The sequence below is a fragment of the Neoarius graeffei genome, chromosome 23, assembly GCF_027579695.1.
Source record: "Neoarius graeffei isolate fNeoGra1 chromosome 23, fNeoGra1.pri, whole genome shotgun sequence".
NCBI classification, from domain to species: domain Eukaryota; kingdom Metazoa; phylum Chordata; class Actinopteri; order Siluriformes; family Ariidae; genus Neoarius; species Neoarius graeffei.
In genome coordinates, this window is record NC_083591.1 from 20,124,299 (window position 1) to 20,138,639 (window position 14,341).

The 14,341-nt window shown below is 41.6% G+C and overlaps 1 protein-coding gene across 5 annotated transcripts in view; it reads left to right on the forward strand.

Moving 5' to 3' along the window:
- med17 (mediator complex subunit 17) overlaps window positions 1–14,341 on the forward strand; it is a 173,155-nt gene that overhangs the window by 88,634 nt on the left and 70,180 nt on the right. For all 5 annotated transcript variants that reach the window (XM_060905912.1, XM_060905913.1, XM_060905910.1 and 2 more), the window contains exons 9-11: window positions 7,579–7,763; window positions 7,846–7,983; window positions 10,305–10,422. In XM_060905912.1, the coding sequence (XP_060761895.1) occupies window positions 7,579–7,763; window positions 7,846–7,983; window positions 10,305–10,422 (441 nt within the window). The remainder of the gene's footprint in view (window positions 1–7,578; window positions 7,764–7,845; window positions 7,984–10,304; window positions 10,423–14,341) is intronic.

The following is a 14,341-nucleotide window of genomic DNA, read 5'->3' on the forward strand; positions in this document are numbered from 1 at the left end:
ATTCAGTGCACAGTCTGTGTAGACCAAGTTTAGCAGCTAGTGATTTTGCTCATCTATCTAGTGTTACATAAATCATATTTTTCTAATTACTTTTATGTATTTATACATTTATTCATTTAGAAGAGTACTGGCTACTGTAGGAGAAAGATTTCATAAGATACACACATGGAATTGGCTAAGCAGGGTTGTATACATATTTAATGTGTTTGACAGGTCCCAAGATCTCAAGCCCTGACACGCATATCCCTTGATACATGTGAAGTAAGTGTATTCTCACCCGGCGCTTTTGTGTTGTTTACTTTTGTGTATGTCAATAAATAACATTATCCGTGTACTACACAAACACAGGAACACCTAATTTAGAGTATAGTGTCTCTTATTTCTTACCTTGGCAACAGTCAGCTTGTGAATTGCTGATTTTCTTGGTCTTTTTCTCGGCTCTGCTTGGTCCTCTGCTTCGAGGGCCTCGGTGGATGCAACACTTCGCCTTCTGTCAGGGGAGACAAACACGACTGGCTCCTTTGGTGACGCTGACACAGATGGAGACGGTGTTGCTTTGGGCATTCCAACAGATGGAACTGTCTTTTCAGATCAAGTTGCTTCTTGAAGCCCATTTCCCACTGCAAATAGTTCTCCAAGTTGTCGGGCTTTATGAAGTGAGCCTCGCATATGATGCTGTGGTCTGTTGCATGTTGCTAGTTTTTCCGTGTGCCTCGCACGAAGTGCTCCCATTTCTCTCTCATTGTCCGGTTTTTTTGAAAATGATGAGTACTAATCCCATTATGATTGGTGTTGTTACACCCTCCTACGATACATCTGTTAACCATTTTAATAATTACGTGATAACGAAGAAATTTGCAGAAAGCCACCAGGTCGTATTCTCATAAACAAACCAACGCTGACATGGGATTCAGAAGGAGGCGTCCCGCACGTGGCGTCACGAAAATCAATGTTTGCCGGGAAATCCAAATGCCAAGTTTTTTTCAGAGGCAGACGAATTTGCCTCAAATGGCTTGATTTCAACTGAATTTTTCTGGTATTGCACAAGGTAAAAAAAAAAAAATTGTGCAAAATGTGACAGATATTTGACCAAAGTTTAAAGTGCATATAATGGGTAAATTTGGGAGCAAGATCAATGTAACGCTCCTATTTTATATTAAATTTTGGTCAAATATCTGTAACATTCTGCATTCTCTGCAATTTTTTTTTACCTTGCGCAATACCAGAAAAATTCGGTTGAAATAAAGCCATTTGAGGCGAATTGGTCCGGCTCTGAAAAAACTTGGCATTTGAATTTTCCGGCAAACGTTGATTTTCATGACGTCATCTACGGGACGTCTCTCCCTGAATCCTGTGTCAGCGCTGGTTTGTTTGAGAAAACGACCTGGTGGTTTTCTGCAAATTTCTTCAACGTTATCACGTAATTATTAAAATGGTCAACAGATGGTATCGTAGGAGGGTGTAGCAACACCCATCTTGATGGGATTAGTACTCATCGTTTTCCAAAAGACCAGACAATGAGAGAGAAATGGGAGCGCTTGGTCTACAGTGGCTGTGCACTTAAACTGCAAAGCTCGTGCAGCCTGCTCACGCTTCCGCAGATAACGTCACGAATTTGGCTCCAGACTCCCTTGGGATTTTTCCAGATGCGTTTTATTTTTTTCTGCTGTAGACAGATGGCCTTGTGCAAAATTACCCTTCTGGATGAGTGTGTAATGAGTGTTTATACTTTCATATTAAAAAAAAAAAAAACACGAAATTGGTCTAGAATACACACTTTAATATAAAACAAGAGAATTACATTGATCTTGCTCCTAAATATATCCAAGATGTGCACTTTTAAGGACAAAGGGTTGCTGTGGTGCGTCTCTTTATAGTGCTTAGCCATGGGCTAGTCTTCATTATTGACACTGATTGCATATTTGTGTTCAGCAATATGCTCTTTTAAATTTCTTGATACCCACAAAGACACCAGTAGGCTATAAACAACCAACTCAGATTTATAGTTCATAAAGCCATTGGTCTTCTATTGTGTTCTTGCATCACAAATTGTTTTGCTCTGAATGATGCTTGCACAATGGTTGCATGTACCACAGTTAAACATTCCCAAAAACTGAGCCGTGTTTGGAAACTGGTAGGTAGCTCTTCAGTCTGTCTCTTTTTCGATTGGTGCCTTTCTGAAGACTGTCACAGGTGGATCAGGGAAGATTTCTTTTAATATTGGACTTTATTATTATGCATTGTTAGTTGGATTTAATAATTTTGTTTAATTTAAAAGTATAGCGATGATGGTTATAAAGCATGGTCTTGCACTATTTTTAGCCACATGGGTCTTTCGTTGAGAGGTCAAAACGTGTTGAAACACGTCTTGGCGATTTGCACCCTCAGTTAAAGCCGCACCCTCAAAGCTTACAAAATCTAGATTTCATGTCTTGAGCCTGATTCTCAAATTTTGACTCCTCACAAATGAGTTTTAAATACTGCAACCACCTGAAAGAGATATTTGATGAAAACTGTTAAGCCCTTAGCAAAATGTTCCTGTCCATGTTTTTCTGGTATATTGTAGTGTGAAAACATCTTTTCTCATCTATACCAATTGTCTATTTTGTTGTGTGTTTTCTTTTAAATTATTGTTTTGGAGTGGGTATGTTATTGAGGTGAGAACTCTTCATATGCAAAATCCACTGGTTTGAATGTTAGGTCTGGAACAGTTTTGGAGGTGGGTTAATATCATTGGTGCAGCTCTTGTCTGGCTGATTGTAGGCTCTTGTGATCTTTGCCTGATTTAAATAACTGAACTTGTGTACACTTCCTGGCCACTTTATTATGAACTTGTTTTTGATTCTAAGATTCCTGTTCTTGGCTGGCAAGAGTGGGATCCAGCGTGATCTTCTGCTATTACAGAAGATGCTTTTCTGCTCACCGCAGTTGTAAAGAGAGATTGTGAGTGACTATATATTCTTTCTGGCAGCTTAAACCAATCTGGCTATTTTCCTCTGACCCCTCTTATCAACAGGGTGTTTCCACCCACAGAACTGTCGCTTGTTCAAATTTTTTTTTTTCACACCATTCTGTGTAAAACTCCATAGACTGTTGTGTGTAAAAGGCACAGGAGATCAGCAGTTTATGAAATTCTCAAACCAGTCCATCTGGCACCAGCACCTATGCCACAGTGAAAGTCACAGAGATCACAATTTTTCCCATTCTGATGTTGGAAGTGAACGTTAACCCTCTGGGTTCTGAGGGTATTTTCTGGCACTATAATGATTTTGGCATGCTCTGAATTTGTCAATTTCAACAAATCTAAGCAGCATTTTCAAAGTCATATGATTTTTGTATTTGGCACAAGTTCAGCTACAATAATATCTATGTAGTATGTATGTCATTATTGTACTTTTAAAAAAAAAAAAAGCAAATAAGTTCAGATCCTGCAAAAAGCAGTTTTAGAACTGTGTTGGAATGTGTGAAAAAACATTCCATTGTGACGAACCGTTTTGGTCACTTGAGGTGATTCTGTTCAGCCTTAGGAATGTATCAAGCACAAAAACTTAAATCTGCTCCACTGATTTGGACAGTTAACTGGCCATCAAAAAATATATGTCCTATTGTTTTGGGATAACAGTGGGAGGGGTATTCAGTGAGAAGGGTAAAAATTTCCATTCAATGAGAAGAGTAAAAACCGTGATGTGGGTGGAGCACAGAAGCATGGCAGGCGAGAGATAATGTTTCCACAAATGCTTTATTTTTACTTTTCAGCTTGCTTTTTCAGCTTTCTTTTGCTCACTTTCTCTTCCTTTCACTCGCTCGCTTACTCTCACATGCGTTGTGGTTGGGGAGAGAGACCCTTTTCTCTGCTCTCTCCTTTTATGCTCCATTCCTGCGTGCGCGCACAAATTAACAGCAGGTGGAGTGACTTAGCCACTTACCTTCCCCGACCCCGCCCTCCATTCACAGACTGCTGCTTGGCCGTGCCCCCACTGCCACACCCTCCCACTGCCAACTTTTAATCCCATCAGATTTAACTCTTCATCCCATCAGGTCAAGTCATAATGGGGAAGGCAAATTTTTTTTACACGTTCCAACACGGTTCGAAAACTGATTTTTACAACAGCTTCATTTATCTGATATTTAACTTTATTTTGGTATTTGACTCTATTCAGTGAGGAGTTAAATTAATTGAGTACTATTTTACTCAATTTTGTTACACAATTACTCTGTAATGTTGCTCCAACTCCAAATTTTACCCTCTAAATTCAAAATAGAGCAAAAATGTAGCTATTTTTGAGAAATACTTTTAACTCTGGAAAAATTGCTCAGTCATTTTTCCTGTGTACAGTGCCTTGCAAAAATATTCATACTCCTTGGTGTTTGCCCTGTTTTGTTGCGTTACAAGCTGGAGTTAAAATGGATTTTTGGGGGGTTAGCACCATTTGATTTACACAACATGCCTACCACTTTTAAAGGTGCATGTTTGTTTGTTTGTTTGTTTTTTTATTGTGATGCAAACAAGATGGAAAAAACAAACAAATCTGAAGTGTGCATAAATATCTCCTCCTCCCCCCCCCCCCCCCCCCCCAAAAAAAAAAGTGTATAGAGCCACTGTTTGCTGCAATTCTTTTGGGTTGTCTCTATCTTAGCACATCTAGCCACTGGGATTTTTGCCCATTCCTCAAGGCAAAACTGCCCCAACTCCTTCAAGTTAGATGGGTTATGTTGGTGTACAGCAATCTTCGTTATGCCACAGATTCTCAGTTGGATTGAGGTCTGGGCTTTGACTAGGCCATTCCAAGACATTTAAATGTTCCGTTTAAACCACTCCACTGTAGCTTTAGCAGGATGTTTAGGGTCATTGTCTTGCTAGACCGTGAACCTTCGTCCCAGTCTCAAACCTCTGGCCGACTCAAACAGGTTTTCCTCCGGAATGGTTTGCCATCCATTTTTCCTTCAGTCCTGACCAGCTTTCCTGTCCCTGTAGATGAAAAACATCCCCACAGCATGATGCTGCCACCACCATGCTTCATTGTAGGGATGGTGTTCTCAGGCTTTGTGCCACACATGGCATTTCCCATGATGGCCAAAAAGTTGTTTTTGTCTCATTTGACCAGATAATCTTCCATGTGTTTGGGGAGTCTGCCACATGCTGTTGGGCGAACTCCAAACGTGATTTTTTTTTTTTTTCTGGCCACCCTTCCATAAAGCCCCACTCTGTGGAGTGTATGGCTTAAAGTGGTCCTATGGACAGATACTGCCATCTCCACTGTGGGTCTTTGCAGTTCCCTCAGCATTATCGTTGGTGTCTTTGTTGCATCTCTGATTAATGCCCTCCTTGCCCGGTCTGTGAGTTTTGGTAGGTGGCCTTCTCTTGTCAGGTTTGTAGCGGTGCCATATTCTTTCCCTTTTGCTATAATGGATTTAATGGTGCTCTGTGGGATATTCAAAATTTGGGATATTTTTTATGGCCCAACCCTGATCTATACTTCACAACTTTTGTCTCTGACCTGTTTGGAGTGCTCCTTGGTTTTCATGTTGCTTGCTTAGTAGTGTAGCAGAGTCAGCGTCCTTCCAGAACAGGCTGATTTTATACAGACATCATGTGATGCTTTGATTGCACACAGGTGGATCTTAATCGACCAATTATGTGACTTATGAAGTGAATTGTTTGGACCAGCTCTTATTTAGGGGTTTCATACGAAAGGGGGTGAATACTTATGCACACTCCGGATTTCTGTGTTTTCATCTTATTGTTTGTCTCTCAATTTAAAAAAAAAAGTGCACCTTTTAAAGTGGTAGGCATGTTGTGTAAATCAAATGGTGCTAACCCCCCAAAAATCCATTTTAATTCCAGCTTGTATGAATGAATGAACCCTTTATCACTAGTCACAAGTACCAGCAAAATTGACCATCAACCTGTCCTTACATACACACAATTGACAGAGGGGGAGTAGACAGGACAGGAAGACAGGGATGAAAAGAAAAAATGCAGAGTAACATGAGGAGAGGGGAGGAGAAAAAAAAAACAACCCCCACACTATGTGCCTGTGAGGAGTACAGTGTGGGAACATTAAAAAAGCACCTCAGCACATAAGCACAAAATAACACAAGTGCACTTTACAACATGAAAACTCGGGACTTGGGGTGGGGGAGGGGAGGAGGTAGAGGTAACCCAGCGCAAGCAAGCAGCCGTCCGCTCCTGCAGCCATGATGGCGCCGGTCACGCACCCGCTTGTGACTCTAGGGGTAAAAGCGGAAGTGGGGGAAGGAATGCGAGAGCGTCTCACAGCAGTGACCTTCAGGGGGAGATGTCCCAGCAACGGCCTTGGCCAAGGCCAGTGCCCTCGCCAACGTGTCCGTTGAAATCTGCTCCTATCAGCACGCGCTCTTCCCTCGGTATATTTTCTACCACTTCATCCATCTTTTCCCAGAAAGACACACTCTTCATTCTCACATCCAACCTGTGGGGGGCGCGCGCGCACACACACACACACACACACACACACACACACACACACACACAAACATTGATTACACAAGTTGAATCTCCAACTTCATGCCCATCACTCTATCTGACACCCTCTTTACATCAATCACACTGTTGACCAACTCTCCCCTCAAAACAATACCAACACCATTTCTCTTTCCATTGACTCCATAATAAAACAACTTGCATCCATCTCCAATGTTCTTGGCCTTGCTTCCTTTCCACTTCGTCTCCTGCACACACAAAATGTCCAACTTCCTTCTTTCCATCATACCTGCTAACTCTCTCGCTCTGCCAGTCAACGTTCCCACATTGTGTCTACCCTCAATTCTAAGCTCCTTCCCTTCTATCTTTCACGCTTTCTCCGAACACGCCTCCCCCCTCTCTTTCTCCTTCTCCGTTTTGGTGCAATGGTAGCACGCTTTCCATCGGCACCCTGTTGACCAACAGTACCAGAGGCGGTCGTTGTTAACCCGGGCCCCGACCAAGCCGATATGGTATTTCTCTCTTCATTCTGCATGTTAGATTTGGCACAGTTGTACACCGGATGCCCTTCCTGACGCAACCCTCTCCAATTTATCCAGGCTTGGGACCGGCACCAAGAGTACGCTTGTGCACCTCCAGTGGCTGGATTGAAAAATATCTTCGAGTTTATCTAAATACATGACCACCTCATTCTAAACCTGTTGAGCTTCGCCAGCGAAGCTCTCGACCCCAGAGGGTTAACTGAAGCTCTTGATTTGTTTTATCTCATTATCTCTAGCCGCTTTATCCTGTTCTACGGGGTTGCCTCTTGATTTGTATCTGCATAATCTTATGTTGCTGTCAAGGGACTGGCTGATTTTAGATAACTGCATAAAACAGCAGGTGTATGGGTGTTCCTAATAAAGTGGCTGGTGAGTGTATATACCTTTCTCAACCTGTTCTCAATTCGAGCGGCTATACATGGCATTTTCTAACAGTCCAACTCGGACATATCAGTATAATAGACATATTTAACCTAAGGCGTGCTTTCATTTGGAAACCCCCCCCCCCCCCCCCCCCCCCATAGAAAGCAAGACTTTTTTGTTTAAGTAAATCTTGTCAATGCTTCTGTCAAGTTCCATAAACAGACCCTGAGCTCCTCTGTGATGCCCCACCCTGCAAGTGCTCCTTTTGTTCCAAAGCGACTACGTGTGGCTGGGCCAATGGCTTATGATAAGTCAGAGATCAGCTTGCTGCAGCACAACGAGGGCTTGCTGGAGAAAATAGTCAAACAAGCCAAACATATTTTCCTTAGGAGCAGGTAATGCAGATTCATGAATTACAGGAACATCCACACTGTGTACGTTTGTAGAAGCTGGTGTATCATCGTCTTTCTCTTTCAGAACGGCACGGACAATTGATAGCTTGGCAAATCGTATTGAAGATCCTCAGATTCAAGCTCATTGGTCCAATATTAATGATGTTTACGAATCCAGCGTCAAAGTGCTCATCACCTCGCAGGGCTATGAGCAAATCTGCAAGTAAGACTACTGTACTGGTTCCTGACCTAGACTCTTATAGCCAGATTACAAATAGATGTATTGAGTATTTATTGAACATACTGATGTTAGTGATGGGTTAACAAAATGAGTATAAATTAGCCATGATACAGAATATCATTGTCTCGAATATCACAATGCAAAATACTGAGGAGACTAATTTGCTGCTCATATTGTGATCTTTCCGTTGAATATTTATGAGCTCGACTTGCACACTAGGCAGAAGCACCAGAGGTAGTAGCACACAGAGTATGATGTTTTCGTGTAGGAATCTACCCGTCTTGAAGTATGGTTGCTTAATATTCCAGAATATTAAGCTAATCAGAAGGAAGCGCTATGGCATATCGAATTCAGCTCACAGCCTTGTTTCATATGGTCTTGAACTTGGTGAGGGGAATACTGAAACACCCCTTCGTCTTGCAGCTCTAAACTGTTGAACTTTCTCACTATCCAGAATTTATGCATTTATGATGGCTGACAGAGAACAGTAGGAGCGGTGACGACACTAATTTATTTAATGATTTTAAGGCACAGTCTATGACCAATCTTTCCATATTAATAACATTGCCATGAAATACATTTGATGTTAAAACGATTAAATTAACATGTTAATAATCGGATAAATTGCACCCATTTTAAATCTGATATACTCTTGTAACAATACTATATATTAATATTACAGTGGTTTAATTTTTCATTACAAAAATAAATGTATTAAATTGAACATTATATTTGTCTATTTTCTTGTCTATAGACCCTTTTCAGTCACGTGACCTTCGTAAACGCGACCGGCATTTTGGACATGTAGTGGACTTCGGCTCGAATCAGTTTGAATGCGAGGAAGGCGACAAACGAAAAACAAAAGAAAAAGGAGCGAGATACAGAAAACACCTTCACTATCCAGCGACGTAGGGCATTTACAGGGCGAGCAGAGGGAGAGGTATTTGCAAAAATTGAGGTTAGCAGGCTTGGAGAATGACGTTTACCTGCTTCCACCAGGATTGTTCACTGACGTACGGAAGTACACGAAGCCCTCGTCTTTTCCTGACTTCGGCCCACATGATCTGTATACCTATGTCGTTAAAAACCCATCGCCATACACATACACGCCAACGTCCGAGGTTCCGGAGCGCGCTCCGGCTTGCTCCAGGAGTGCTCCGTCCGAGGTTCCGGAGCGCGCTCCAGCTTGCTCCAGCCGAGGTTCCGGAGCGCGCTCCGGCTTTACTGGATTTACTAGTTTACTGTAATTATGATCCGGCAGTTATTTACACCGGATCCAGTGTAAATAGCTGCTGGAGCCAACGTCCGAGAATTAAGCAGCGCGCTCTGGCTTGCTCGCCCTCAAATTAAGCAGCGCACTCCGGCTTGCTCGCCCTCAAATTAAGCAGCGCACTCCGGCTTGCTCCCGGAGTGTTCCGGCCGAGGTTCCGGAGCTCGCTCCGGCTTGCTCGCCCTCAAATTAAGCAGCGCGCTCCGGCTTGCTCCGGAGCAAGCCGCTTAATTTGAGGGCGAGCAAGCCGGAGCGAGCTCCGGAACCTCGGCCGGAACACTCCGGGAGCAAGCCGGAGTGCGCTGCTTAATTCTCGGACGTTGGCTCCGGCAGCTATTTACACTGGATCCGGTGTAAATAGCTGCCGGATCATAATTACAGTAAACTAGTAAATACAGTTAAGGAAAAACTTGAGACTGAAAGGTTTTAACAGTCATCCAAATGACTGAACGTAAACATTGCTACAGTAACATACCAGCTATGATGTTGTTGACATTAGCTAGTCAACAATAGCTACTACAGAAGAACAAAGAGGTTACAATGGGTTATTTTAACCTATTTGGTTACACACTCGCCGCCACAGAATGTTAACAGCAATGTAATGCCTTTTCTGGCTAATTTTATTCGTCTTACCTCCAACAAAGTGGTCACTACACAAGCGTTGGTATGCCGAGGGCTGCCAATCTGTTAATGGCCGCTATCCATCTTCTCCGTCGGGATCCGATAAAATGATAAACCTTGCCTTGTTTGTTGATGGTTACTACATCCAGGTGCACAACAATATAGTGGCATGATGGAAGTCTTGCTGAAAATAAACACTTTCTTTGCTGCCGTTCCTCAATGCTGGCTGTGGTAAACTACTGGTAGTACACGTCCAAAATGGCGGCCGCGTTTGTCGTGACGTCACGTGAAAAGGGTCCATATGGGCTTCTGAATTCTATCAGGATACACCTCATATTGTGGTTGAGTGTGTCATTTCATTCAGAGTACAAATATTGAATACTTGAATGATCTGTCGTCTTAACTTTCTCAGATCTATCCAGCTACAGTTGAACATCGGAGTGGAGCAAATCAGAGTTGTGCACAGAGATGGTCGTGTCATCACGCTTTCTCACCAAGAGCAAGAGCTGCAAGATTTTTTACTATCACAGGTATAAATATGTAAATCCACAGGAGTGCAATATGTGCATTAATTTCATTATTTATATTTGATAACATGCGCAATGACTGCATGCAATTTATGTAAATCATAATCTGCTTCACAGTTTGCATTCACACCAATGGGCAATTTAGAGTAGCCAGTTGACCTAACCCGCATGTCTTTGGACTGTGGGAGGAAACTGGAGTGCCTGGAGGAAACCCACATAGGGAGAACGTGTAGAGAACCATGCAAATTCCCCACACAAACACCCCAGTCAGCTGCAAGGTTCAAACCCAGAGCCTTCTTGCTGTGAGGCGACCATGCTAACCACTGCACCATGATGTCACACTTGATCACTTATCTTCTCAATATATTGTATATTATCAGAATTAAAATTCACATAGCGCAAACGTAAAATATAACAATTTTTCAATGATTTTCTTGTGAAATATCTCAGCACAAACTTTGGTTAACAAATGAGTACAAAATCTGGTTTGTATTTAATTAAGTAACAAGAGCAGTACTTCCTCTGAGGAAAATATCAAAATCAAAAAATCAAATTTATTTGTACAGCGCTTTTAACAATAAACATTGTCGCAAAGCAGCTTTACAGAATTTGAACGACTTAAAACATGAGCTAATTTTATCCCTAATCTATCCCCAATGAGCAAGCCTGTGGCGACGGTGGCAAGGAAAAACTCCCTCAGACGACATGAGGAAGAAACCTCGAGAGGAACCAGACTCAAAAGGGAACCCATCCTCATTTGGGCAACAACAGACAGCCTGACTATAATATTAACAGTTTTAACAGGTATAACCCTCAACTATATAATGCTCTGTTTAGTCCTCAACTAAAAAGTACTGTTAACATTGAGAGCACTGATTTATGCTCCACTGACTAACCAGTACTTAAAACACTTGCATGTATACATGATGGCCTAGGAACAATAATCTTGCATGCAAGTTTATTTAAGTACATGTGTGGTGGCCTTCATTTTGCCTTGTATGTATATAAAAGTTCTGCAACAGATGTTAGGGGACCAGGACATGCTGATGTCAAGTGGGGGTACATGGACTAGAACCGAGAATATGGAATTGATGGAATGCTACTATAACAGTAGGCCCAAGGAGGAGGGTTACATGGAATGTATGTAGAAACTATGGATGAACAGAAGACAAATATCCACTTTGACCAAGAAGCAGCTGGTAGCTCAGTGCTCCAACATCAACAGAAGGAAGTTAACATCAAAGCTGGAGATTGATGGGTTCCAACAGAATGGGAACACAATGGGAATGCCTAATATCACCGGAGATGATGTCGGAAGCATTTTAGGAGTGAAAGAACTGTACTGTTGCTCAGTGGTCTGAAGTCTTCTTTTCAGATGAAATGATTGGATATGAAAGTCATGGCAATATTTGGGCTTTCAGTAACTTCTTTGAACTGTTCTTTTTCTGTGGCAGAATGTACAGCATACATCTTTAATTAAAAAAAAAACACTAGAATTTGGTGCACAAGTTTTAATTTTCTTTGGGTTTTCTGAAATCAACACAGGGTCAAAATTATACATACAGCACACCTAATATTTGGGTAAATGTCTCTTCACAAGATTCACCTTGACCAAACATTTTTGTTTACCATGAACAAGCTTCTGGCAGAATTCTGGTTGGATATTTCACAGTACAGTTCAATTAAATTAGTTTTTTTTTTTTTTTGGCATGGACTTGACTTATAAGCATGGTCTGTATATTTTCAATAGGGTTGAAGTCAGGACTTGTTTTAAGCTTAATGTTGGCCTGCTTTATCATCCACAACCAGCTCTGATGCATGTTTAGGTTTATTATCCTGTTGTAACTCCCAAGTCCTGTTCAAGTTTCTGATGGTTTATGCTGAAGAATTCTGAGGTAGTCCTCCTTCATTATTCCATCCAATTTGTGCAATGAACTAGTTCCACTGGCAGTAAAACAGCCCCAGAGCATGATGCTGCTACCATCACCAGCAGCTGGTATGGTGTTCCTCTCTACATGGTGGTCATTGTGGCCAAACAGCTCAATCTTTTTGACCATACAGCTTTCTTTCAGAAGGCTTTTTCTTTGTCCATGTGGTCAGTTGCAAACTTGAAGCTTGAAGGTATCAATTTTGGAGCAGGTGGTTGTTTCTTGGATATTCTTAGTCCATGATGATAAAACTCACTGAACTGTAGACAGTGATCCATCAGCTTCCAGTTCATAGCAGGACTGTGCCATGGTGGTTCCTGGGTTGTTCCTGACCATCTGAACCAACTTCCTTTCAGCTGAGGGTGACAGTTTAGGTTTTCTTGAAGCAAAGTGGCTTGGCAAAGTGACTACACCTCCCAGTCACTTGCATACAATTGTTTGAACTGATCTTGGGATCTGTAGTTGTTTAGAAATGGCTTTGACATTCCTGAGTTGTGTACATCTGCGGTCCTCTTTCTCAGATCTGCACGGAGCTCCTTGGACTTTCCCATTGTATTGTGTGTTGGTCAATCCAATGAGTGCTGTAAACAAACACTTTTTTTTATGAAGGCACAGAGAAGTGACCAGCTGTAGTCAATCATAATCACGAACAGGAAGTTAAGAGGCCTTGGCAAGACAAGAGACATTTTGGAAGTCTCAGCACTTCTGAATTATGAATCTAAGCGAGTGTATGTAATTTTTTTTTGACCCTGTATGTATACTTTTGACCCTTTGTTGACTTCAGAAAACCCAAAGAAAATTCTAGTGGTTTTTTTTTTTTTTTTTTTTTTAATGCCTCTGCCACCTTAAGGTGCAGGAGGCATTGTTTTCGGGTTGTCCGTGCGTCCGTCCCAAAACCTTGTGAACACGATATCTCCAAGGCAAATGAAAGGAATTTCACCAAACTTTCACCATTTGTACATTTGGGGACAAACATGAACTGATTAGATTTTGAGGTTAAAAGGTCACAGGTCAAAATTACTGGGAGGTCAAATGTCCATCCCCAAACTTTGTGAACTCCATATCTCAAAGACTAATGCAAGGAATTTCACCAAACTTTCACCATTTGTGCACTTTGGGACAAAGATGAAATGATTTAGATGTTGAGATCAAAAGGTCTAAGATGAAGGTCACTGTGAGGTCAAATGTCTGTCCGGAAACCTTGTGAACACAATATCTCCAAGGCAAATGAAAGAAATTTCACTGAACTTTCACCATTTGCGCACTTTGGGACAAACATGAACTGATTAGATTTTGAGGTCAATAGGTCAAGATTACTGTGAGGTCAAATGTCCATCCCCAAATCACAATTTAAGGCATGTAGTCTACCAGGCGGAGGCATCCCCATCGACGCCGTTGGCATCGAGTTCTATCTAGTTTTTTTTTTTAAATATGTATGCTGTACAATCATTCTGCCACAGAAAAGGAACAGTTCAGAGAAATCATTGAAAGCCCAAATGTTGCCATGACATGTCATTGTATGTACAACCCCAATTCCAAAAAAGTTGGGACAAAGTACAAATTGTAAATACCGTAAAAATGGAATGTAATAATTTACAAATCTCAAAAACTGATATTGGATTCACAATAGAACATAGACAACATATCATGTCGAAAGTGAGACATTTTGAAATTTCATGACAACACGTCTCAAAGTTGGGACAGGGGCAATAAGAGGCTGGAAAAGTTAAAGGTAAAAAAAAAGGAACAGCTGGAGGACCAAATTGCAACTCATTAGGTCAATTGGCAATAGGTCATTAACATGACTGGGTATAAAAAGAGCATCTTGGAGTGGCAGCGGCTCTCAGAAGTAAAGATGGGAAGAGGATCACCAATCCCCTTAATTCTCTGCTGACAAATAGTGGAGCAATATCAGAAAGGAGTTCGACAGTGTAAAATTGCAAAGAGTTTGAACATCTCATCTACAGTGCATAATATCATCAAAAGATTGAGAG